The sequence below is a fragment of the Perca fluviatilis genome, chromosome 11, assembly GCF_010015445.1.
Source record: "Perca fluviatilis chromosome 11, GENO_Pfluv_1.0, whole genome shotgun sequence".
NCBI lineage: Eukaryota > Metazoa > Chordata > Actinopteri > Perciformes > Percidae > Perca > Perca fluviatilis.
Window position 1 is genome coordinate 27,693,523 of NC_053122.1, and position 23,227 is coordinate 27,716,749.

A 23,227-nucleotide genomic window follows, 5' to 3' on the forward strand; every position below is an offset into this window, starting at 1 on the left:
CAGTAAATTTATAATTTATACGTTCTAATAATCTGAAAAACTGCATGTAAACATGGTTTGTAGTAATGCTTCTCAAAACACACAGTTTAATACAGTAGACGGTTAAGCCACCAGGCTCTGTTGGCAGCAGAGTCAGCTGATATTGAATTGCACAGACATGTATTTACTGGATTTGCTGAATGAAATGTTAAAATTCAACGAAAAGCAGAAATGATTACTCAAAATGAGGAAGGAAGCATGAACAGTGTGATTGACCTCACTAAAATGAAGATAAAATTGCGAAACATGGTATGCACTAACTGAATTGTGAATGGAAAAAGAAAGTTCTCCTTTTTTATTAACCTCATTCACAAGTTTTTATTTTACATCAAGGCTGTTCATCTAAAAGATGAAATCAAGACTGTAACTGTGATCGTGTGAGGACTTATTCTTCTCTGGTATCATTATCTTCATGGGCTACTGCCAAATGAGAGAACAATATAGTACAATACTTAGTAGAACAATCTTAAAATGAATCAGTGCCCTGCAGACATAAGCACTCTGCGGCACAACTAAGGGACATATCAGCGATTATTCCTAAATCATAATAACAGACTGTCATTGAGGAGGGACAGGATAGAGTCAATTAAAGATAATAGACCCATCTAAAAATATTCCATTTCCTTTGTTATTTTATAAGTGACTGATCTCATTTTAGTTTTGCATTCACTTATCTATCTAGCAGTATAATATAATTTTGCTACAGCAAAGGATCTCATGACTGACTGTGCTGTCTGTGTACAAACAGGGGATGTACTACTTACTAAGGAATGCGTTGGAGGCCAATGAAACTCTAATACATCAAAACACAAGCTAGTGCTTTATGAAAATGATTATTATATGAGGGTGTTGCATGCTTGTTACTGTTTTTATGTTTGACTTTTTAACTACTTACCTGGAGACAATAGATGAAAATTAGCTAACTCAAGCATATTTACATTATGTACTTGTACTGATGCCCATTACTATGCACCGTCCCTATCTAAATAAACAATTAAAATGAAAAAATAAAATAAAAATTGCTTACAAAAAATACACATATGATCCTTTTCTGTTCTGATGCTACTATCGGCAGGACATAAGTGCAACTGCCTTCAAAAACAGATACATATGACCATTAAAAAATAATAAAGTTTTCTGATCCGCCACCGCTATGGGTACGGTTTGGTTCGATTCAGGTGCAACAACTACTCTTTGGCCACTTAGGGGCAGCGGAAACAAGTTGTGAACACACCATGTATGGACATATCACCTTTCAGGTTGATTTGGCAAGCTAGAAATCAGTTGCCTATTTACACATTTAGCAGGTCAACAGAACATGAACATTCATTTGGAGCTGTGTTTCTGTCCACCTGATGAGTGTAAGTCCAATATTCACTTTATTTCATTTTTGTTGTCAATTTCCACCCACTTCTGAGGGAAATATCTCCTTCATGTTCACTAGCATAGTCGCTAACTATGTCTGTCTGCTAATTGGTGCTGAGCAGGTAGTGTACAATGGTTTGTTTGGCATTTTTTGCTGGAAAAGGCTGCCTGCTGCACCCGAAAACAACACTGTGAGAGCAGTGAGAGTGAACCAAAACGGTAGAGTTGAAATCACCCTTCATGCCTAAAAAAACTAAAATAAAAGATCTAAATAAAAACAGTTCCTTTGGTCAGAAGGTAAATTAATTTAAATTTCAAATTCAAAAATAGGAAGAACAAAATTGTCCATCCTTATTACTATGACCCAGGCAGTTTTGTGTTGTGCTTTAATTCAATGAAGTCAGCAGCTTTTACTTACAACTTACTGCATAAATCGTGGATCATTTTTAGCATACAGTTTTTCAAGCTTACCTGAAATCCAAGTGAAGAATTCATTGTGTCGAAGGCCCAAATCCTGATGGTCCTGATGTCTTTGACCATGAAAAAACAACCTACATAAGTACAGTAAGAACAGCTAAATATTAAATTACAAAATCTAGGGCTTATCTTATAACCCTGTAACATTCTTATTTCTTACTGAAATGTAGCATTTTAGTCACATAAAAACACAGGGTTTTCAGTTTTAAACATTGGAATATTTTAAGGTTTTTTAAAAAGAAAGTCATAGTATAGCATGTCGAAAAGTCATAATATAGGTATGTTGAATAAATTGATGAAAAAGTCATAGTATAGTTTATCAAAAAGAGTGATAAAAAAGTTATAGTATAGACTGTTGAAGAAAGTCATAGTATAGTATGTTGAAAAAAGTGATAAAAAAGTCATAGTATAGTTTGTTGAAAAAAAGCCATAGTATAGTATGTTGAAAAAAGTGATAAAAAGTAACAGTATGTCAAAGAAAGTCAGGAAGACCGTGTAAACTCCACACAAAAAAACCCTGCAAAGACTGGGAATCAATCTGAGGGTCAGAGTTTACAGGGCCTCCTGGTTGGTGTTACTTGCAGCAGAGCTAACCACTTAGCCACAGTGTAGTATGTCAAAAATGTGATAAAAAGTCATAGGATAGTATGTTGAAAAGGTCATTGTATAGTATGTCAAAAAAGTCATAGTATAGTACGTCGAAAAAAGTAAAAAAAAAAAAGTCGTATTAATTAAAAATATAGTAGTATGTATAGGAAGACCGTGTAAACTCCACACAAAAAAAACCCTGCAAAGACTGGGAATCAATCTGAGGGTCAGAGTTTACAGGGCCTCCTGGTTGGTGTTACTTGCAGCAGAGATAACCACTGAGCCATGAAACTCATAGTGTAGTATGTCAAAAATGTGATTAAAAAGTCATAGGATAGTATGTTGAAAAAGTCATAGTATAGTACATCAAAAAAAAGTCATGTGTCGAAATAATTGATAAAAAAACTCAAGTATAGTATGTCGAATACAGTCAAAGTATAGTATGTCGAAAAAAAGTGATAAAAAAGTCATAGTATAGTATGTCAAAAAAAATGATAAAAAAGTCATGATAGAATAGAATAGAATAGAATAGAATAAAACTTTATTGTCCACTGGGGTGGAAATTTTTCTTTGGCTCACCAGACATACAAAAAATAAACATACAAACAACATATCAGACATAGTAAATTGAATATAAAAAAAGAAAAAAAGAAAAATATATAAATATATGCTTAAATTCATTAGGATAGCAGCTCATATTGATATTATCACTTGGTTTGGTTGAGGAGGATACTGATGGCATTTGGAATAAAGGATTTTTTAAAAACACTTTTTGCCAGAGGCACTCTGAAGCGCCTCCCAGACTTCAGGAGCTCAAACTGGCTCGAAAGAGAGTGTGTACTATCTGCAGTGATCTTCCTAGCTTTCTTCTTCATTCTGTCAGTGTATATTTGGGTCAGATGTTTTTGGGGTTTTCCCACTATTTTGCTAGCCATTGACACTATCCTATTAAGCTTGTTCTTAAGTTTGCAGCTTAAATGGCCAAACCAAGCAGAGAGATGAAAAGTTAAAACACTTTCAATGTGTGTGGTGTATACTAGCTCAGTAATCTGAGCACTGACGCCCAGACAGCACAGTCTTCTAAGGAGACTGAGTCTTAAAGATATAGTCTGTGTTATCTGAGAAACTCAGAAAGTTGTCAAGAACCGTACCTAGGTACTTAAAAGTTCCCACAGCTTCAACTACTAGGCCATTCAATAAAACTGGCTCTATTGTTACATCTTGTTTTTTGCAAAAGAGTAACTCATTTGTCTTTGCCACATTGATCTCTAGCTCACTATCATTGCACCATGCTTCAAGGGCCTTTATGTGTGCTAGATAGGAGGCCTCACCATGGGGATCAGTTTTTTGTAAGAGGCCAAGTAATGCCATATCATCAGCATATTTTATCAGTTTAAAGGTACTATTATTTATGGAAAACTCATTTGTAAATAGAGAGAAAAGCATAGGGGAAAGAACGCTGCCTTGTGGGCAGCCTGTGCTGATAGTATGCACTCCTGACAAAATGCCGCTTACACATACCCTCTGAGGGCGACATGAGAGAAAGTCTCTGATCCAGAGAATCAGACCCCTATCTATGTTAATACTGGCTAGTCTTTGCAGGAGAATATGTAGCTTCATAGAATTAAAAGCTGCACTAAAATCTACCAATAGGACTCTAGCATGCCCTTTAGGAAGTGCAAGCTGTTTTGAAATAGAGTCTAGAAGGACCAGCACAGCGTCATCAGTCCCTCTATCACTTCTGTAAGCGAACTGCAGCGGATCTAATACACTGGTCACTTGAGAGGTCAGGAGATCTACCAGAACTCTCTCCATTGTTTTACACAGTATGGAGGTGATGGCTATAGGTTGGAAATCTTCAGGCTAACTTGCACCAGGCTTCTTAGGTATGGGCCTTATTAAAGAAAATTTCCAAGACGTGGGTACACCAGCAACTAGGAGGGAGTTAAAAAGCCTTGAGAAAACACCTTTTAATTGTGGGGCACACAGAGGGGTAAGCGGGCTTTCAGGCCATCTGGGCCAGTGGCCTTATTCGGCTTTAATTTGGTGAGGCTTTTGACAACAGCATCTTCTGCGATAAATGATGGTGAACCTATAGGGAGATTTTTACAGATGTCATCACACTCACCCTTATCATCCACAGCATCGAACCTGCAGAAGAACATATTCATTTCCTCTACAAGACTTTGACTGCAAGCTACAAGACTGTCACCTTTTTTGCAGCTTTTACCCATTAAAGTGTTTAAACCCTCCCAGGCCTGTTTTATGTTACCGCTGAAAAATTTACTCTCAATCTTATTTTTATATTCAATTTTTGCCTTTAGGATACCCCCCCTTAATTGTTTCCTTTTTTCCTGCACTAATTCCATATTGCCTGAACAAAAGGCAAATTTTCTTTCATTAAGACAGGTTTTCAATTGTTTGGAAACCCAGGGTTTATTATTTGGGAATATTTTAATAGTCTTTGTTTCAGACACACAGTCTTCACAGAATGTAATATATGACATTATAGTGTCCGTAAGTTCATTCCCATCCTGGCAGGATTCAAAGAAGGTGTCCCAATTTGTGTTGTCAAAGCAGTCCCTGAGTTGATCTTGGTTTATTTCAGATCACACCTGTATGTGCTTAATGACTGGTTTCGTCCTTTTGAGCATAGCTTTATATGTAGGCAGGAGGTGAATTACATTATGGTCGGATTTTCCGAGGGGTGGTCTGCACACCGCTTTTGCATACAGCATGTCGAAAATAGTCATAGTATAGCATGTCGAAAAAAGTTATAAAAGAGTCATAGTATGTCATGTTGACAAAAATTATGAAAAAGTCATATTATAGTATGTCGAAAAAATTCATAGTATAGAATGTCGAAGAAAGTGATAAAAAAGTCATAGTATAGTATGTCGAAAAAAGTTGTAGTATAGGATGTCGAAAAAAGTGATCCAAAAGTCATAGTATAGTATATCAAAAAAAGTGATTAAAAAGTCACCATATAGTATGTCGAAAATAGTCATTGTATAGTATGTCAAAAAAAGTGATAAAAAGTCATATTATGGCATGTCAACAAAAAATATATAAAAAGTCATAGTATACTATGTCGAAAAAGTCATAGTATAGTATGTCGACAAAAGTGATAAAAAAGTCATAGTATAGTATGTCGAAAAAAGTCATAGTATAGGATGTCGAAAAAAAGTGATAAAAAAGTCATGATATAGCATGTCGAAAATAGTCATAGTATAGCATGTTGAAAAAAGTGATAAAAGAGTCATAGTATGTCATGACGAAAAAAGCCATAGTAGAGTATGTTGAAAAAAGTGATAAAAAGTAACAGTATGTCAAATAAAGTCAGGAAAACCTTGTAAACTCCACACAAAGAAAACCTGCAAAGACTGGGAATGGATCTGATGTATGTATGGATAGGTAGCATTGTTGAAAAAGTCATTGTATAGTATGTCGAAAAAAGTCATAGTATGGAACGTCGAAAAAAAGTTTTAAAAAAAGTAATATGTTGAAATAATTGATAAAAAAAAGTCATATTATAGTATGTCGAATAAATTGATAAAAAGTAATAGTATAGCATGTCGAAAAAAGTGATAAAAGAGTCATAGTATAGCATGTCAAAAAAAGTGATAAAAGAGTAATAATATAGCATGTCAAAAAAAGTAATATTAAAGAGTAACAGGAACACAAGTTCTTTCTTAATCTATTTTTATTCTTTATCACTGCGATGTCGTTCTTAAAATCCCCAGCACCATACAGGATTTGAACAACAAACCTTTCAGCTTCCAATCATTTTCTTATCACCCAAAGCCATCTCACCTGACGCAGATGTTTATGTTTTCGTCATTTGCCTCTTTCACTTTTACTATTTTGGACCTCAAAACTTACTGAGACATGTAGGAGTTGAACACATATCCTTTTGTCTTCTAATTGCTCTCTTATCCCTCTAAGCTATCTGACCTGTCTTAAGAGGTTTGTTTTTGGCAAATTCGTCTCTTTCACTTAATGTATTGGACCTCAAACCTCAATGAGACATGTAGGAGTTGTACAAGTAACCTTTTGTATTCCAAACATTCACTTAATCCTCTAAGCTATCCAGCCTGATACAAAGTTATTGTTTTGGCATATTTGTGTCTTTCACTTAGTGTATCGGCCATCAAGATTCACTGACTTGAACACTCAACCTTTTGTCTTTCAATAATTCTCTTATCCCTCTAAAAAGAAAGAGACAAATATGCCAAAAACATAGTGTGTGTCAGGTCAGATAGCTTACTGTAAGTACACACCGCCGCCAACTTGAGCTTCTAAAGTTACCGGAAGTCATCCATTTTCAATGGAAGCTGGCTTCTCTCAGCTGCAAGGAGCGGCAAATCTGTCGGCCTCGCGTTTTGGGCGTTTTGAGCGACCACAGCGTCAATCAGAAAGTTGAAAGTAGGTCAACTTTATGGTAATGAGCTATGACGCGGTTCAGCGGCAAGCAGCGACAAACGCCAGCCACCAATCGGAATATAGACGTCCTTCGCGCTGGCTGATTCCGGAGAAACATACGATGTAAACTTTTCGTTTCTACCAAAACATTAGTTCTGAGAAAATGGAGGAAAAGCTCCTAATTGCCGTTGCTGGGTTCCCTATCATTTATGATATGTTGTTTGCATATAGGGACCAGTTAACGTTACCTGCCGGTCACATGGTCTCTAAACAGTCCGCTCGCAGTGAAGGCCTGCACGGATCAACAGCTGGCTGCTGCTCGCTCTGCCTGCATTCTGCTGCGCTTCAGCGGCTAACGAGCGAGCTAACTGCTAACAGACACCGCTGCGACCAACAAACAATACAAATTCTGTCATTATGTAATTTATAAAAGGTTTCGAGTGTCAATGTATTGGCTGCTTGTGCTTTTTCTTCAATCGTGTGTTGAACATGATCGAAGAATGCTGCCACGTCAGAGCAGCCTCGTACTTTTTGACAAGCATCCTTGACAGGGCGGCCAGAGCTTCTTTGCAGCTCAAGTTGGATTGATTTTGGCATATTTGTCTCTTTCTCTTTATTGTATCGGACCACAAAACTTAGTGAGGAACATAGAAGCTGAACACTCAACCTTTGGTCTTCCAATAATTCTCTTATTCCTCTAAGCTATCTGGCCTGACACCGATAGGATTTGAACACTCAACCTTCTAAATTCCAAAAGTCATAAAAAAAATCATAGTATAGTATGCCAAAGAAAGTCTGGAAGAGCATGCAAACTCACATGCAGTTACAAAAAGTAACTGCTTACATTGGGAACCGATCCAAGGGTCAGACCAATACAGGACCTACTTGCTGGTGCTACTTGCAGCGGTGTAAAGAAATGCACCACCATTTCAGTGACTAAAGTATCTTCAAAAACACTATATCATAGAATGTGGAAAAAGTAATAAAAAAGTAATAGCAGTGGTTAAATTGGGCCGGGGCTCTCCGGGGCTCAGGTCTGGCACATAAGCCTGCTCGTTTGTCCGGATGTGCCTGCTTGCAGTCTAAATATGTCACATAAAATTTGATGAAAGTCATGATTTTGAAAACATAATATTTCTGACAATAAATGAAAGATTTATTTTGTCTCAGCTGAGCTGAGATGAGAACAATCAGAACACGGCAACAACCCGCCGAGAACTGCAGACAGTTCACCACTGCGGGTCAACTACATAACACCAAAGTGTCTACGTCGGTAGGATTAGCAGATAAAATGCCTTCTCCCAAAGCTAAAAACACCCTTTTTGTCATTTGCCACTTAGCATTTTGGACCTCAAACGTAACCGAGACACATAGGAGGTGAACACATAACCTTCTGTTTCCCAAACATTATCTTATCCCTCTAAGCTATCTGACCTGTGAAATGTAAAAAAAATTCATGAAAAAGGCATAGTATAGCATGTCAAAAATGGTCATAGTATAGCGTTTCGTAAAAAAATGATAAAATGTCATAGTATAGTGTGTGGAAAAAAAGTCATAAAAAGTCATAGCATAGTATGCTGAATAAATTCATAGTATAGTAAGTCGAAAAAAGTGATGAATAACTTGTGGTATAGCATGTCAAAAAAAGTGATAAAAAGTCATAGTATAGTATGTTGAAAAAAAAGATAATGTCATAGTATAGTATGTTGAAAAAGTGATAAAAAAGTCATAGTATAATATGTTGAAAAAAGTGATAAAAAAGTCATAGTATAGTATGTTGAAAAAAGTGATAAAAAAGTCATAGTATAGTATGTTGAAAAAAGTGATAAAGTCATTGTATAGTATGTTGAAAAAAGTGCTAAAAAAGTCATAGTATAGTATGTCGAAAAAAGTCATAGTATAATATGTCGAAAAAAGTGATAAAAAAGTGATAGTGTAGTATGTCAAAAAAAGGGATACAAAGGTCATAGTATAGAATGTCGAAAAAAGTGATAAAAAATTCATAGTATAGTATGTTGAAAAAAGTGATAAAAAAGTCATAGTATAGTATGTCGAAAAAAGTCATAGTATAGTATGTCAACAAAAGTCGTAGTATGGTATGTCGAAAAAAAGTGATAAAAAAGTCATAGTATAGTATGTCCAAAAAAGAGATACAAAAGTCACAGTATAGTATGATGAAAAAGTGATACAAAAAAAGTCATAGTATAGCTCGTCAAAAAGTCATAAAAAGTCATAGTACAGTATGTAAAAGAAAGTCTGGAAGCCCAGAAGAATGGGAATCGATCCGAGGGTCAGAGCCTACAGGTCCTACTTGCTACTGCTAGTTGCAGCAGTGCGATCCAATGAGTCACAATACCACTGACTAAAGTATTTCAAAAACGGTCATATATGTCGTATGTCGAAAAAAGACATTAAAAAGTCATAGAATGGTATGTCAAAAAAAGAAAAGTCATACGACCAAAAGTCATAGTATAGCATGTAAAATAGTATAGCATGTAAAATATAGTATAAAGTGATAGTCATGGTATAGTACGTTAAAAAAAGTCATAAAATTCATAGTATAGTATGACAAAAAAGTGATAATAAGAAGTCATAGTATAGTAAGTCAAAAAAAGTCATAAAAAATCATAGAATTGTATGTCAAAGAAAGTCTGGAAGAACATGCAAACTACACGCAAAAAGGCCCCGCCCAGACTGGATCGGAGGGTCAGAGTCTACATTGCCTACTTGCTGGTGCTAGTTGTTGTTGATAGTACTATAGTATATTGACAAAAAGTCATGAACATGAAGTCATGCTGCTGAAATCAGCATTCACACAATGAACTCTGGCCCTGGTTAACTTTGACGTCAAATGTCAGATACAATTCCAACCTCTTCTAATTTAGCTAACTTGCATTTATCTTCAACTCTGCTCGTTTTTCTTCTCTTCTATTGACGGACGTCTTTGAACGAGGTGGCAGTTACCTGAATTTGCCACATGAGCATGCAAGTGTTAAGATGTTTTATCTAGGTTAAATAAACAGCACAACCCTATATGCAGCCACGAATAAGCGACTGGGGACATTACCATGCCTTTCCTCAAGTGGCTTTCAGTGGAAATGAACAACACGGTTTGGTGTATCCGTGCATGTATGGGCACTTGCACTGCGGTTGCACAAATGAGCACACCAGCATCAGTAGCGCAAAGAAACACTCACCTCAAAAACCCAACAATAAAGCGTCTGTGTTAGTAGAAAGTGACAGGAATAGACCCTGACCTTTGTAGCTATAAACCAACATGTCCATGTAAACACTTTAAACCCACCAACAATAACAAGTTAAAGCTATCTGGATTTCTGATCTGTGTAGAAATCATCCCTTAAAATAAATGCAGTGAAGCAGAGACAGTCACTCACTGATATGGTCATTTTCACTAACCATAATGATCAAGATTAAGTGTTCGATATCACAGGTATGGCTATTCCAGATACTTTCTATATGGTAATTTAAATTGCAAATACTACAATAATGCATGCAAAGACCACAGCCTTCTTAAAGTGGAACATGTATTGACACACTCAGACCACGAGTTATGAGTGTATGAAGGGGCGAGGGCCACAACGATGAGCTGCTGTGGGAGGAAATATGTACTCTACTTTCCAGCCGTGTGCGTATCTGTGGGTGCAGCGTGCTCAAATTGCAAGTGGCGTGAATGAATGTGTCGACTGTGTTGGTGTGCTTAAAAAGGGCTCGCAGCACAGACACATGCATCACATCTGTCTCAGCCAGACACACGCAATGACAAGTCTCGCCTTTGTCTCGCTTCTCCTTGTTACTATGATGGCGTCCACAGCCTCAGCTCGAGGTAAGAACGATGTGAACATTTGTACAGTATGTTTGTGCGTTTTGTTCATTTGTGTAATATTTCACATATGATATGATGTATTATTTCATGATTATGGGAAACATGTTGACGATGATGATGCTGATGCTGATGCTGATGATGATGATGATAATGATGGATTGTTTGATTGTTTCTTTATTCATTGTTTCTTCATTCAAAGGTGGGATAGGCAGTTGTTGTCGACAACATTCACAAACTCAAATCCACCGAGACCACCTGAGGAGTTATTACAAACAATCCAAATCGTCATGCCCTATAAACGCAGTGGTGTAAGTCATCCAAACTGTTTAACTTTGGATTTTATGTGCACATTTTCTCATAAAATATCCTTGGATCTTTTGATACCAACAGTTTAGTATATGTACACTGCATATGCATTGTACTTCAGAATTAACCACAAATAATTTGGGATTTTGTTTAGTTTTTATAATCTCTTCTCTTCCTCTTCCAAACTGCTGCAACATGTTACTGAATGTGCGTTTTCTGTGTTGTGATTTTCAATAGATTTACCACGCTGAAAAACATTAGGATCTGCTCTAACCCAGAGAAAATGTGGACACAGACCAGCATGGCCTACCTGGACGGAAAAAACTGGCAAATCCAGCATTCCACCTTACACAAACACCATCGCTGACACAATAAGACAGCAGTATTGAAACTAATACTAAAAAAGCCATAATTCCCAATTCCCCTCGTTTTTTGTTTGAGTTCAACAGACTTTTGAATGTTTTCATATTTTCTGCAAAGTCTTAATCTCATTTTAGTTAAGTGAAATGATATCTATTATATTTGCCTTTTTATGTATGGTTTTCAATGATATGGTGTTTGTTTGATGACTGTAAATATGTAAATAACGTGTTACTTTCATTGTACAATGATTCTGAGTGACATAAGATAATAAAAACATTCACAATGTGATGGCTACGTTTTGTTATGGTAAACTGCAGAAGAGATTACAGAAAAGCTACATTAGGTATCGCAGCATCTAGAGGCATCTTCTTCTCCTCTTCTTATATCATCTCTTTATGTGCTTTATTTCCACACAAAAAAACAGACCCCAAAACACAAAGATTCACCATGGTACTGTAACTGTAGCATTGAGTTTAATGTCAATCTTTGTAGAGTGAAAGATGGTAGAGATTCTTGAGTGAGAGAGGGTCCAAAAAAAGTATTCAGGTAAAAATATTCTGAGCTTTTACTGAAGTAAAAGTATGAATACCAGACTGTAAGAATGCATGCCTACATTACTTCATTACGTCATTTCAGTTAAAGTATGTAAGTAGTATTAGCAATAAGTACTTAAAGTATCAAAAGTAAAAGTATCCAATGCAGAATATTATCCCCTGTTAGTGTTACACTATTACATCTTAACATTATTATTTCAGTAATGATGATGCAATGATGTGTATCAAGCATGTTACTGTTATCGAGGTGGTGCTAATCTATAACATTGCATCATATTGTATAAGACCATTCTTTTTTTTTTTGTAAATTCTTAATTTGTAAAGTAACTAGTAGCTCAGCTGTCAAAGAAATGCTGTGGAATAAAATGTACAATATCTTCCTCTAAAATATATATGTTATAAAAGTATAACATGGTATACAATATAATAAGTACCTAATATGTGTACTTAGTACTTGAGTAAATGTGCTCTAGTAGTGTAAATGATATGTCCCACTACCACCCAGAGCAATATCATTTCAGTGGTTAGATTCTTAGTTAGATAATAATGAGAAGAATAAAGTGCTGTAGTTTAGTTAGTGGCTCTACAGTACATCTTTTATGTAATGACGTCTGAGTCATATGAAAGTCTGTGTGAAATACTGATACTCCATAACATAATTCTTGGATATTAATTATTGATTATAACTACAACATGTTAAGCATTTACTTTATAAAGCTTATACTGTTGTATTTGAGAATGTGTGTAATGGACTCCATGGTATTGCTTTTGTGTTTATGTTGCATTACAATGGGTTTCTGTTATTTTGCCAACCCCAGTACATAAATGATGTACAATAAATTGTGTAATATATGGATGTATATCAGCGTTGTAGTTATTACCAACTAACATGGGACCAAGTCATCACCAAGACCAAAGTGTATCGAGAACGAGACAAGACTTTTGACTTGGAGGGGTTAAGACCAAGTCAAGACCAGACCAGTGCAAGTCCCACGCTGCGTGCCACGATAAATGTGGAAAATGCCAGCCATAGGCACACCTCAAATTGCTCTAAAAGATCCATATTCCCATAAAAAAAGAAAAAAAAAAGAAAAAAGAAAACAAATTAAAATTTTTCTTTAGTTGTCTCTTGATTGCCACAAGTGCATCATGAGAACTGCCTTGGTAAAATAATCAAAAGGCGGTTGACCGGTATTGAAATAAAATCCTGAGACAAGACCCAGTAAAAATGCGGTAGATTCCTAGACAGACTTCAAAAAGTGGTAACAAAACCCGTCTTGAGACCAAGACCGATGGCGAGTACTACAACAAGCTGTTCTTTAACCACACTCAACCTTTTGATGGCACTCTCCTGCAACATATTTAAAGCCACTAAATACAATGTCAAACCCAACTTTCTTTAATCAAAAGTCTACTTTGAGAACATTCTCAGGACCATGGGTGAGTCATTCACAGTGTACTCATAGTGGTTCACTCATTATCACTCATTCTGGTGGTGGCCACGTTCCAACTCCCCTCACTCTAATGGTGAGACATGGTGGGCTTCGGGTTGACCATGTGGTGAGTCATTCACAGTGTACTCAGTTTAATCATTATCGCCCATTCTGGTGGTGGCCATGTTCCAACTCCCCTCACTCTAATGGTGAGACATGGTGGGCTTCGGGTTGACCATGTGGTGGAAACATTTTTCCATCATTTGGTGGCTCTAACACAATTTTATCAAACAAACCGTCTTTACTATGTGTGGGTGGAAAGAGAAAGTACAGTTTCAGCGTGCTACAGCTGGGGGAAGTTTGAGGGGCTGACAGTGGGGAGGGGTTGAGGTCAATGCAACGTTTGCTTGAACCACAATGGGTTTTTCCCACCCCTCGCCTAAGTAAGTGGCTCACTTTGTTGCCTCGTGTACCGTCGTGGAAGAAGTATTCAGATCCTTTACTTAAGTAAAATTACTTATGCTACCGTGTAATAAATACAAGTAAAAGTCCTGTATTTACAAATGTTACTTAAGTAAAAGTATCAGGAAAATGTACTTAAAGAAGTAAAAGTAAATGATCGTGCACAAAAATCGAATTTTAGAAACTGGAAATGATCAAAACAGTTCTGTCAATCAAGTAAGAGTTTAAGCGGCTAATCATTTTGGCTGTAATGTACGCCTGTATATTGTTAGGTAGTTTAATTAACAATAAAACCTTGTATTCTATTGTCTAAAAAAATCTTATGTTGTAACTAAAGTAACTAAAAGTAACTGAAAGCTGTCAGATTAATGAAGTGGAGTAAAAAGTACAATATTTGGCACTGAAATGTAGTGGAGTTGAAGTAGAAAGTAAAAGTACCTCGAATTTGTACTTAAATACAGTACTTGAGTAAATGTACATAGTTACATTTCACCACTGCACTCAGTTGTTGAGTGCATGAACGCAACGATATACATTAGAACTTAGGCTGTGATTAAATATAAGTGTAGATAAAAGTGTGAATGTATGATATGGGTTGTTTGATATGGTTATAACACTGCGGGTGTTAAGGCTTTTGGTCTGTCATTATTCATTATTCATTATTATGTCATTATATTGTCATTACTGTGTCATTCAATGACACAGCACTGTAACATTTGTATATTGCTGTAATCAGACAATTCTCTGTCTTGTATCTATGTTTGTGATGATGCAAACTGAGACATACACTGATTTTGTAACCAGCAGTGTTTGCAAAGGATTCACTGTAGTCACAACAGCTTTGGAATATTATTCATACCTACACATGGGAATATTCATACGTGTGTGTGTGTGTGTGTTGTGTGTGCGTACATGTGGTAGGTAGGTAAGAGGACAATGAATATCATCCTATACCCCAGTAAGTTAAGTTCTGTCGGATGTTGCGTGGAGCTAAAAAAAAACAATGTGAGATTGCATTTTCCTCCTGATGGGTTAACCTCAAAACACATCTCACTCAGGTGCACACAGATGAACAACACACACACACACACACACACACACACACACACACACACACACACACACACACACACACTTTTTTAAAGAGCTACTAGTCTCCATAAATCTTACAGGTGATTGCTTTTGTTGCCACATGGGGGCAGCCCAACAAGCTTGTAAACACTAAATTGTATTTTCACCTTATAAAGTTAACATGCCAAACAGGTAAGCAAACACTTTATTTTTTAAACATCCAACAGACATGGAGTAACATTTGCATTCATTTGGACATTGGATTTATTCATTCATATTCATGTTTCTGGTCACTTGATAAATGTAAGTCCAATATCCACTCTTGTTTTAGCTCTTGTATATGTGTGAGTGTGTGTGTGTGTGTGTGTGTGTGTGTGTGTGTGTGTGTGTGTGTGTGTGTGTGTGTGTGTGTGTGTGTGTGTGTGTGTGTGTGTGTGTGTGTGTGTGTGTGTGTTCAGTGTTGCATGACTTTTGCAACACTGTTGCATGAAATTGTGTTTACTTTTTCTTAGAAGAGGGTAAACTTCTCGCTAATAGGCAATACTCTTCTGCTGAAACAAGCATGCACTCATACGGACACTTGCTCAACTGAGCGTTCAGGATGTGGCGATTGTGGTGGCTTGGCAACCATACAGTTTAAAATAAAACATACACCCTGACAAAGAAAGGCAATAATATCACAAATATCACACACAACATCACTATTAGTCACCAGGCACAAGCTGTTTCTACTTTTAATAGTTTGCAGCCTTGAATTAGATTTCTTTTGGCTGAAAAGAGAGAGAAAAGAAAAAGGATGATGTAAACTTGGTATCTTTACTGCATGTAAACAGCTTGTATTTTGCAAATAACTGATGACAAAAGTGATGCTGTTAATTATTTTGAGGTTGGAGTCTATTAGAGTAAGAGTAAAAAGTTATATATTTGCTATAAAATAAATGAATATTTGTATTAATACATATTAAAGTAGTTTATTTCTATTAGCAAAACTTCTAACCAATTTCAGTGTTTCAAGTTCATGACTGTGACATTCAACGCGGTGTTTCTGTGGTATTTTACGTGTGGTAGGTAGGTAAGAGGACAATGAATATCATCCTATAACCCAGTAAGTTAAGAAAACAATGTGAGATTGCATTTTCCTCCTGACGGGTTAACCATCCATCCATCCATCCATCTTCGTCTGCTTATCCGGGGTCGGGTCGCGGGGGCAGCAGCTCCAGCAGGGGAACCCAAACTTCCCTTTCCCGAGCCACATTAACCAGCTCTGATTGGGGGATCCCGAGGCGTTCCCAGGCCAGGTTGGAGATATAATCCCTCCACCTAGTCCTGGGTCTTCCCCGAGGCCTCCTCCCAGCTGGACGTGCCTGGAACACCTCCCTAGGGAGGCGCCCAGGGGGCATCCTTACCAGATGCCCGAACCACCTCAACTGGCTCCTTTCGACGCGAAGGAGCAGCGGCTCTACTCCGAGCTCCTCACGGATGACTGAGCTTCTCACCCTATCTCTAAGGGAGACGCCAGCCACCCTCCTGAGGAAACCCATTTCGGCCGCTTGAACCCTGGATCTCGTTCTTTCGGTCATGACCCAGCCTTCATGACCATAGGTGAGGGTAGGAACGAAAACTGACCGGTAGATCGAGAGCTTTGCCTTCTGGCTCAGCTCTCTTTTCGTCACAACGGTGCGATAAAATGAATGTAACACCGCCCCCGCTGCGCCGATTCTCCGACCAATCTCCCGCTCCATTGTCCCTTCACTCGCGAACAAAACCCCAAGGTATTTAAACTCCTTCACTTGGGGTAAGGACTCATTCCCTGATGGGTTAACCACAAAACACATCTCACTCAGGTGTACACAGATGAACAACACACACACACACACACACACACACACACACACACACACACACACACACACATACACATACACACACACGCTCACAAGTCATGTCACAAAAGCTGAACATTGTATGAACACATCTCAGGTGCACACAGATTTACAACACACATGCACAGACATTTGCCCATTTCAAAGTTTCAATTTTAAAGAGCTACTAGTCTCCATAAATCTTACAGGTGATTGCTTTTTTTTGCCACATGGGGGCAGCCCAACAAGCTGTGAACACTAAATTGACATATTTTCACCTTATAAAGTTAACATGCCAAACAGGTAAGCAAACATCCAACAGACATGGAGTAACATTTGCATTCATTTGGACATTGGATTTATTCATTAGCTCTTGTATATGTTTGTGTGTGTGTGTGTGTGTGTGTGTGTGTGTGTGTGTGTGTGTGTGTGTGTGTGTGTGTGTGTGTGTGTGTGTGTGTGTGTGTGTGTGTGTGTGTGTGTGTTAGAGTGCGGATCGGGCAAATTTTTCTGTCCGCGTCCGACAGAGCAGTAACTGAACCCGGCCCGAGCCCAACAGGCATTAAGATATTTCTGTCCGAGCCCGACCCGAGCCCGACAGTTAAAATCTTGTTTTTTTTTCTCATACTAATGACACATGTACGTTTATTTGTGTGGAAAGCCCGCTTTTATTAAGCAACTGTGGGAAGGCATGCGGAAATGTCAACAGATGAGCGCATCTGCGCACACGGGGCAACAAGCGCACGTTAACACAGGCGCGCATCTACATAATAAGCTTTTTAAATTTTAATGCCTTATCGCGCTGATGTGACCGAGCCCGACCCGAACCCAAATATCATTTCTAAATATCTGTCCGAACCCGGCCCGGCCCGTTCAGGTATCCATCCTCTAGTGTGTGTGTGTGTGTGTGTGTGTGTGTGTGTGTGTGTGTGTGTGTGTATTTGGTTGACAGTTCTTTCACACATGTTCAGTGTTGCATGACTTTTTTTTAAGGTTTTGTCACATTGTGTATAATTTTTCTTAGAATAGGATAAACTTCTCTCTTAATACTCTTCTGCTGAAATAGGCGACCACAAGCATGCACTCATAAGGACACATGCTCGACTGAGCGTTCAGGATGTGGCGATTGTGGTGGTTTGGCAACCCCACAGTTTCAAATACACCATGAAAAAGAAAGGCAATAGTATCACAAATATCACACACTATTAGACACCAGGCACAAGCTGTTTCTACTTTCAAATGTTTTAATAGTTTGCAGCCTTGAATTGGATTTCTTTTGGCTGAATAGAGAGAGAAAAGAAAAAGGATGATGTAAACGTGGTATCTTTACTGCATGTAAACAGCTTGTATTTTGCAAATAACTGATGACAAAAGTGATGCTGTTAATTTTGAGGTTGGAGTCCATTAGAGTAAGAGTAAAAAGTGATATGTTTGCTATAAAATAAGGAATATTATGTATTAATAAATATTAAAGTACTTTATTTCTATTAGCACAACTTCTAACCAAATTCAGTGTTTCATGTTCATGACTGTGACTTTCAATGCGGTGTTTCAGTGGTATTTTGTGTGCGTCACAGTCGGTAGAAAAGATGTTGTGATCTGTGGGTATTACATAGAGATTCTCAATGTAATATGCTCAATAAACGTATATAATATATTTTGTAAATATGTTTTGTAAAATGACTTGTAATCCAATGTGGGATGTACCATATGTTTGGTATGCCATTTAGCAGTATGTAGCATTTTCCAGAATACCTGAATAAGAAATGACCTACATTATCAATCTTTCAGCGTGTGGCTTGATATGGCACTAAACAAGACAAAGACAGTCAGGACTTCAATGATCATAGGACCTGTACACATCCCAAGTTACAGTAAGACAGGGCAATTATTGCAGACCCCTGACACCACGACAGTTTTTGACCACATGCTTGTCTCGCTTTGCCAGCCCTATCTCCACAGCGCTGGGGAGTAAGGTCTGGCTACATCCCAAATACCACATTCTAGGATGGGAGGATTAAACCAATCACAATCGTCTTGGGCGGTGCTAAGCTCCGGACGCAGCGCCAGTGGCTCTGCAAACTCGTCTCAGGAAGGAACTTGTTTTGGTGGAACATTTGCACCCCGCAAAAGAAAACGCCACATACAATATTAAATGAAGTTAACTGTTTACACAATATAGTAACGTGAGCTATTTAAATTAGTTGGATACATGATTTAACATCCTTTGCTCTTACCAGTGTACTGGCGTATACATTTTGTCCCCATTAATGGGCCCCAAAAAGTCCCAGTTCAAGAGTAAATGCCGTAAACATATTATTTGTAAACTTACCATTTTCAGCATGTAGCTTGCTAGCTCAAATTTTTTTGTGGTGCAAACATACTTTGAGAACATCAACACAGAAAGCAGAAGGTGAATGGCGAATGTCAGGCAATGATCCTGAAAACTTACTTCCGTTGATCCAGACTAACCACATGCCATCACTGTCACAGACAGACCAGCCACACATCCCAATATGGTTTCTGTAAAACAACCCTGCAATTACCAATGTCAAAACGACATAGTGTTTGTTGCATATTATATCACAGTGCAACAATTACAGCATGTTTATATGTGCATATCACCATGTGCATTATTATGGTCTGGCAGTAAATATTCAAAAAGCCACCCATGTCTATGTAATATATTCTACCTTCCAACTGTATTTTTTTGCATTGTCATGCACTACGTGTACAGTACAGCTACTAACCAGGCCACAATATATACAATATGAATATATATTTGTATATAGACACTGTAAGATTGTCTGTCCAGCTGATATTGCTACTTTTTGTACATTTACAGCTGTTCATCTGTATCTACATCTAGAACTTGTTTTCTCTGTTTAGCTTTCTATTGCATGCTGGTTTCCTTCCTGTACATGTGTTATCTGCCCTGTGTGATAACACCAGAGATATATATTGCATCAAACACACCAATTCTGTTTCAAATAATGTTCCATTTAAAAAAAACTCCAAATCTGCTCAAGAAGACTTTATTGGCAAATGAAAAATGATGCTCTTTTGATAGACATACAAACATCTTTACAACAAGGTATGATCAACATATATTTAAATATGTATTGAATATTTGATAGATACAATAATGTATAAAAAGCTGTTTTTGTTTCAGGTTTGTTTACTCTTCATGCAATTTAGCTGGACCTGATGGAAAGAGTCATGTTTGCTGACTGTGGTAACTTTGATTCATCTTGTGATTCCTCACACACGTTTTCTCTGCCCCTTCCTCCGTTAGCATTGCTTCAGTGGTGCGTTTGTTGGTGCAGTGGACGCTGCTTGTGTGATGTTACTTGTTGAGCCTTCAATCAGTCCCGTCTTCTGCGTTGTTGTTTTCCCTTTCTCCTTGTCCACCTTCTGAATGGCTCTTTCTGCCCAGCCACTGTTAGGGTCGGAGCAAATCGTCTTTCCACTCTTTGTCTGAAACCTGCAAATCATTGTGAACTGTTAATGGTGTCCTAATGCTGTTTTAACATTGTCTTTAATTGAGTTCTGACAAACAATTTTCTTAAAGAGGTAGTTTATCCAAGTTAGAACAAAAATGTGTCCACTTACACTACGGCTCTGATTGGACAGATGCCTTCAGACTGATTGGTGTAATCTACAATTAGTTCAAGTCGGACTCGAGTGATAGACCACCGGAGACAACAGCTGACCACCGGTCCATTGGCTAAACAAGACAGACATAGAGAAAGAAAGATTAAGTACCCTTAATTTCACCCTGCCAAACACTCCGACCATACACTCAATCAAAAAGCCTGAATGTTTTGCAGTACTCACTTGCATGGGCCATGCTCATACACGTGGTGAAGCAGAGAAGAGCGGCTATCACCGGGCTGAATCTCATCTTCTGGCTTTGTCCTTCAGTTGTGGAGTGCAGTATCTCTCAGCACAGACTTATACTATCTGAATCACTCACACACACAATAACCCTGCTGCTTGCTTGAGTAGTGTTCAAAGCAATGAATCAAGACAGTCTTTATCACACAGCAGGAGTGCAGGAGCGTGTTTATGTCTTTCCAATTAGTGTACTTCTCTCTGTCTTTCTGATCACTCAAGTTTTAATTTTGGCTCATATAAAACACAAGCCCCTTCCGCCTCTCCCCTATCATCACACCCCTAACCCGTCACCATGGAGGATAGTCGCTGTGGCTGCGCAGTGGGGAGAGGAAAGAATAAGAAGCCAAAGGTGAGAAATAGATCATTTACCACAATGCAACAAGTACACAACTGTAGCATAACTCAAAAGCACAAACTTTCATAGATACAATATGTGTACACATACACACAGATAGTCATCACTTTCCTTTAGACTCACTCTGAAAGCCACAAACTGCCTCTACTTTAAGAGTCACTGATATTATGAAAGGGTTGGTGGCTGGAAAGAGCATTGAAATATTTTTTATTAATGTCAGATTAGGTCTAGGAAAATTTCTTGCAGTTAAGATGAATGATACGTACATGGCATATTTATATCAGAAATGCATGTACAAGATTTAACTCAAACTACTGACCTAGATAGGTTCTTAACAACCAGTGTTGGGGGTAATCAGATTACATTTGTATGTAACCGCAGTAATGTAACGCATTACTGTAGATAACTTCAGGAATAACATTACGCGTTACTTGCGTTACTGGTTCTTCAACTAGAGGAGAGAAAAACAAATCAAACGTCCCTTTTTGTCGTTTGAGTAACATGAAACTAAAATTGGCAGACCCACTGCTCTGTTGAGTGGAGGTATCCCCTATTCTTCAAATTAAATGCGCGATTTCTGAAGATCTCGGTCTCGTCTCAGAATCAACCGCATTTTTACTCGGTCACGTATAAAGAGGACTCTGGCTTTTATTTCAAGGCCATAACTGCAGGGATATTACTAAATTGCCTCTGCATGGTCTGATTTATGCCTTTAAATATTGCAAATGCAACCAATAACTTGACTCATATCTAATTTGAAATGTGTTACTGTAAACGCCCCCCTGCCCCCTTTCACATGCACTTCCAAGAAAGTGAATGCGGGAGACAGGAGAAGACAGGCTGTCTAACACAAATCTGGTCTTGGTCTTGACTCGGTCTCAAACCTTCAACGTCTCGGTCTTATCTCGGTCTTGATACACTTTGGTCTTGGTGATGACTTGGTCTCCGTTTAGGTGCTCTCGACTACAACACTGATGCTAACACAAAGCTAGTCGCTAAAGACCCCCGGACCCTGAGTGACTCGGACGCTGATGAATAGAGCATGTTGCCGACACCCAGCCAAGCAGACAAGACTTGATTTTTTTAACAGCAGGTAAACCAAGCAGAGATAAATAGGCTTGTGGCAGTATACACAGTGGAGGAAATGTTGCCTGTTTGGATATTGGAATCGCCAGCTTTCCAAAACGTACTGGGCAAGATAGAGGTCATGAAGAGGGGACGGCCGCCCTCAGACAGGAACAATTTAGCAAGCTACTTGGTGATTGTCTTGTGTATGTACTCATTATAATAAGGATTAGGGATGGTACGGTTCATGAAAAAACACCCGAACCGCTCGGTTCGCTAGTCTTGGTTCGGAGCATGTGTGTACCGCACGGTTCGTCAGTACACTGTTAAGCTGCACTAACCTCTTACTGCCGTAGTGCCCACTTTATACACCTATGTTAAAAAACTAACTGGAAATGACGAGCGGGATGGGCGTGACAAATGCAACCCATGGCAGCTGATTGGACGATAGCGTCACATGGGTCTGGCTGGTCCCTAATTTCAAAACAGACTGTCATGGCGGCTCGTTCAGAGTACGATCTCATATTGTACTAAAATAGTTCACCGAAACGTGTTTCTGAAAACATTTTAAGTGAGAAATAGGCCATGCAGTTGCTGAATCTGTCTTCATTTCAGATCGACAAAGGTCAGTTTAAAAGATTTTCGTCAGCTTTTGAGAGACACCGAGCCGACCGCTCCTCGAGTGGAGTGGGGTGCCGCTGCAGGTCACGTCACCTGCAGAAATGTCAAGTGGGAGAGAGGCTGCCCAGAGCTGGAGGATGCGCCAGCGTCGTTTGTAGTCTGGTGTGTGGGAACATTTGGGATTTCATGGTACCTATGATGAAATAAAACAATATATAGAACTGCCACTGTGTGCATGTTTTGTGCAACATGCATTCAATATGCTAATTTTAGCTATATATCATATGCTGAAGTATATTCTGGAGTGTTAAAGATTAAAAGAAAAAATAACAAGAACCACACAGAACCGAAAACCGTGACCCTAAAACTGTGATACGAACCGAACCGTGGGTTTTGTGAACCGTACCACCCCTAATAAGGATGTGGGTTGATCTGGGCATTTATGAGATTTAACTTTATATTGTTATTTGGCAAGTAAGTTATGGTGCATCTCAGGTGATGTT

At 38.3% G+C, this 23,227-nt stretch overlaps 2 protein-coding genes across 2 annotated transcripts; one reads left to right on the forward strand and one right to left on the reverse strand.

Annotated features, from left to right (window-relative positions):
- The first annotated feature begins 10,478 nt into the window (after nt 1-10,478).
- On the forward strand, nt 10,479-11,689 carry LOC120568664 (C-C motif chemokine 2-like). Its single transcript, XM_039816318.1, has 3 exons — nt 10,479-10,735; nt 10,935-11,043; nt 11,279-11,689. The coding sequence occupies exons 1-3, from the start codon at nt 10,516-10,518 to the stop codon at nt 11,406-11,408; spliced, it is 459 nt and encodes a 152-aa protein (XP_039672252.1). The 5' UTR covers nt 10,479-10,515; the 3' UTR covers nt 11,409-11,689.
- An 8,126-nt stretch (nt 11,690-19,815) lies between these two features.
- Nucleotides 19,816-20,897, reverse strand: LOC120568372 (monocyte chemotactic protein 1B-like). The gene is made up of 3 exons (XM_039815858.1): nt 20,624-20,897; nt 20,399-20,513; nt 19,816-20,270 (listed from the first exon to the last, which is right to left on the reverse strand). Exons 1-3 carry the CDS (start codon nt 20,688-20,690, stop codon nt 20,078-20,080), a joined length of 375 nt encoding a protein of 124 aa, XP_039671792.1. The 5' UTR covers nt 20,691-20,897; the 3' UTR covers nt 19,816-20,077.
- Nucleotides 20,898-23,227: the final 2,330 nt, after the last annotated feature.

Excerpts from the sequence above, each read along its gene's own strand:
- LOC120568664 (XM_039816318.1), top strand. The coding sequence starts at position 10,516 with ATGTACTCTACTTTCCAGCCGTGTGCGTATCTGTGGGTGCAGCGTGCT. Across the intron at positions 10,736-10,934 it reads GTCCACAGCCTCAGCTCGAG|GTGGGATAGGCAGTTGTTGT; the intron begins GTAAGAACGATG and ends CTTCATTCAAAG. Across the intron at positions 11,044-11,278 it reads TGCCCTATAAACGCAGTGGT|ATTTACCACGCTGAAAAACA; the intron begins GTAAGTCATCCA and ends GATTTTCAATAG.
- LOC120568372 (XM_039815858.1), bottom strand. The coding sequence starts at position 20,690 with ATGAGATTCAGCCCGGTGATAGCCGCTCTTCTCTGCTTCACCACGTGT. Across the intron at positions 20,514-20,623 it reads TATGAGCATGGCCCATGCAA|CCAATGGACCGGTGGTCAGC; the intron begins GTGAGTACTGCA and ends TGTCTTGTTTAG. Across the intron at positions 20,271-20,398 it reads TGTCCAATCAGAGCCGTAGT|GTTTCAGACAAAGAGTGGAA; the intron begins GTAAGTGGACAC and ends AATGATTTGCAG.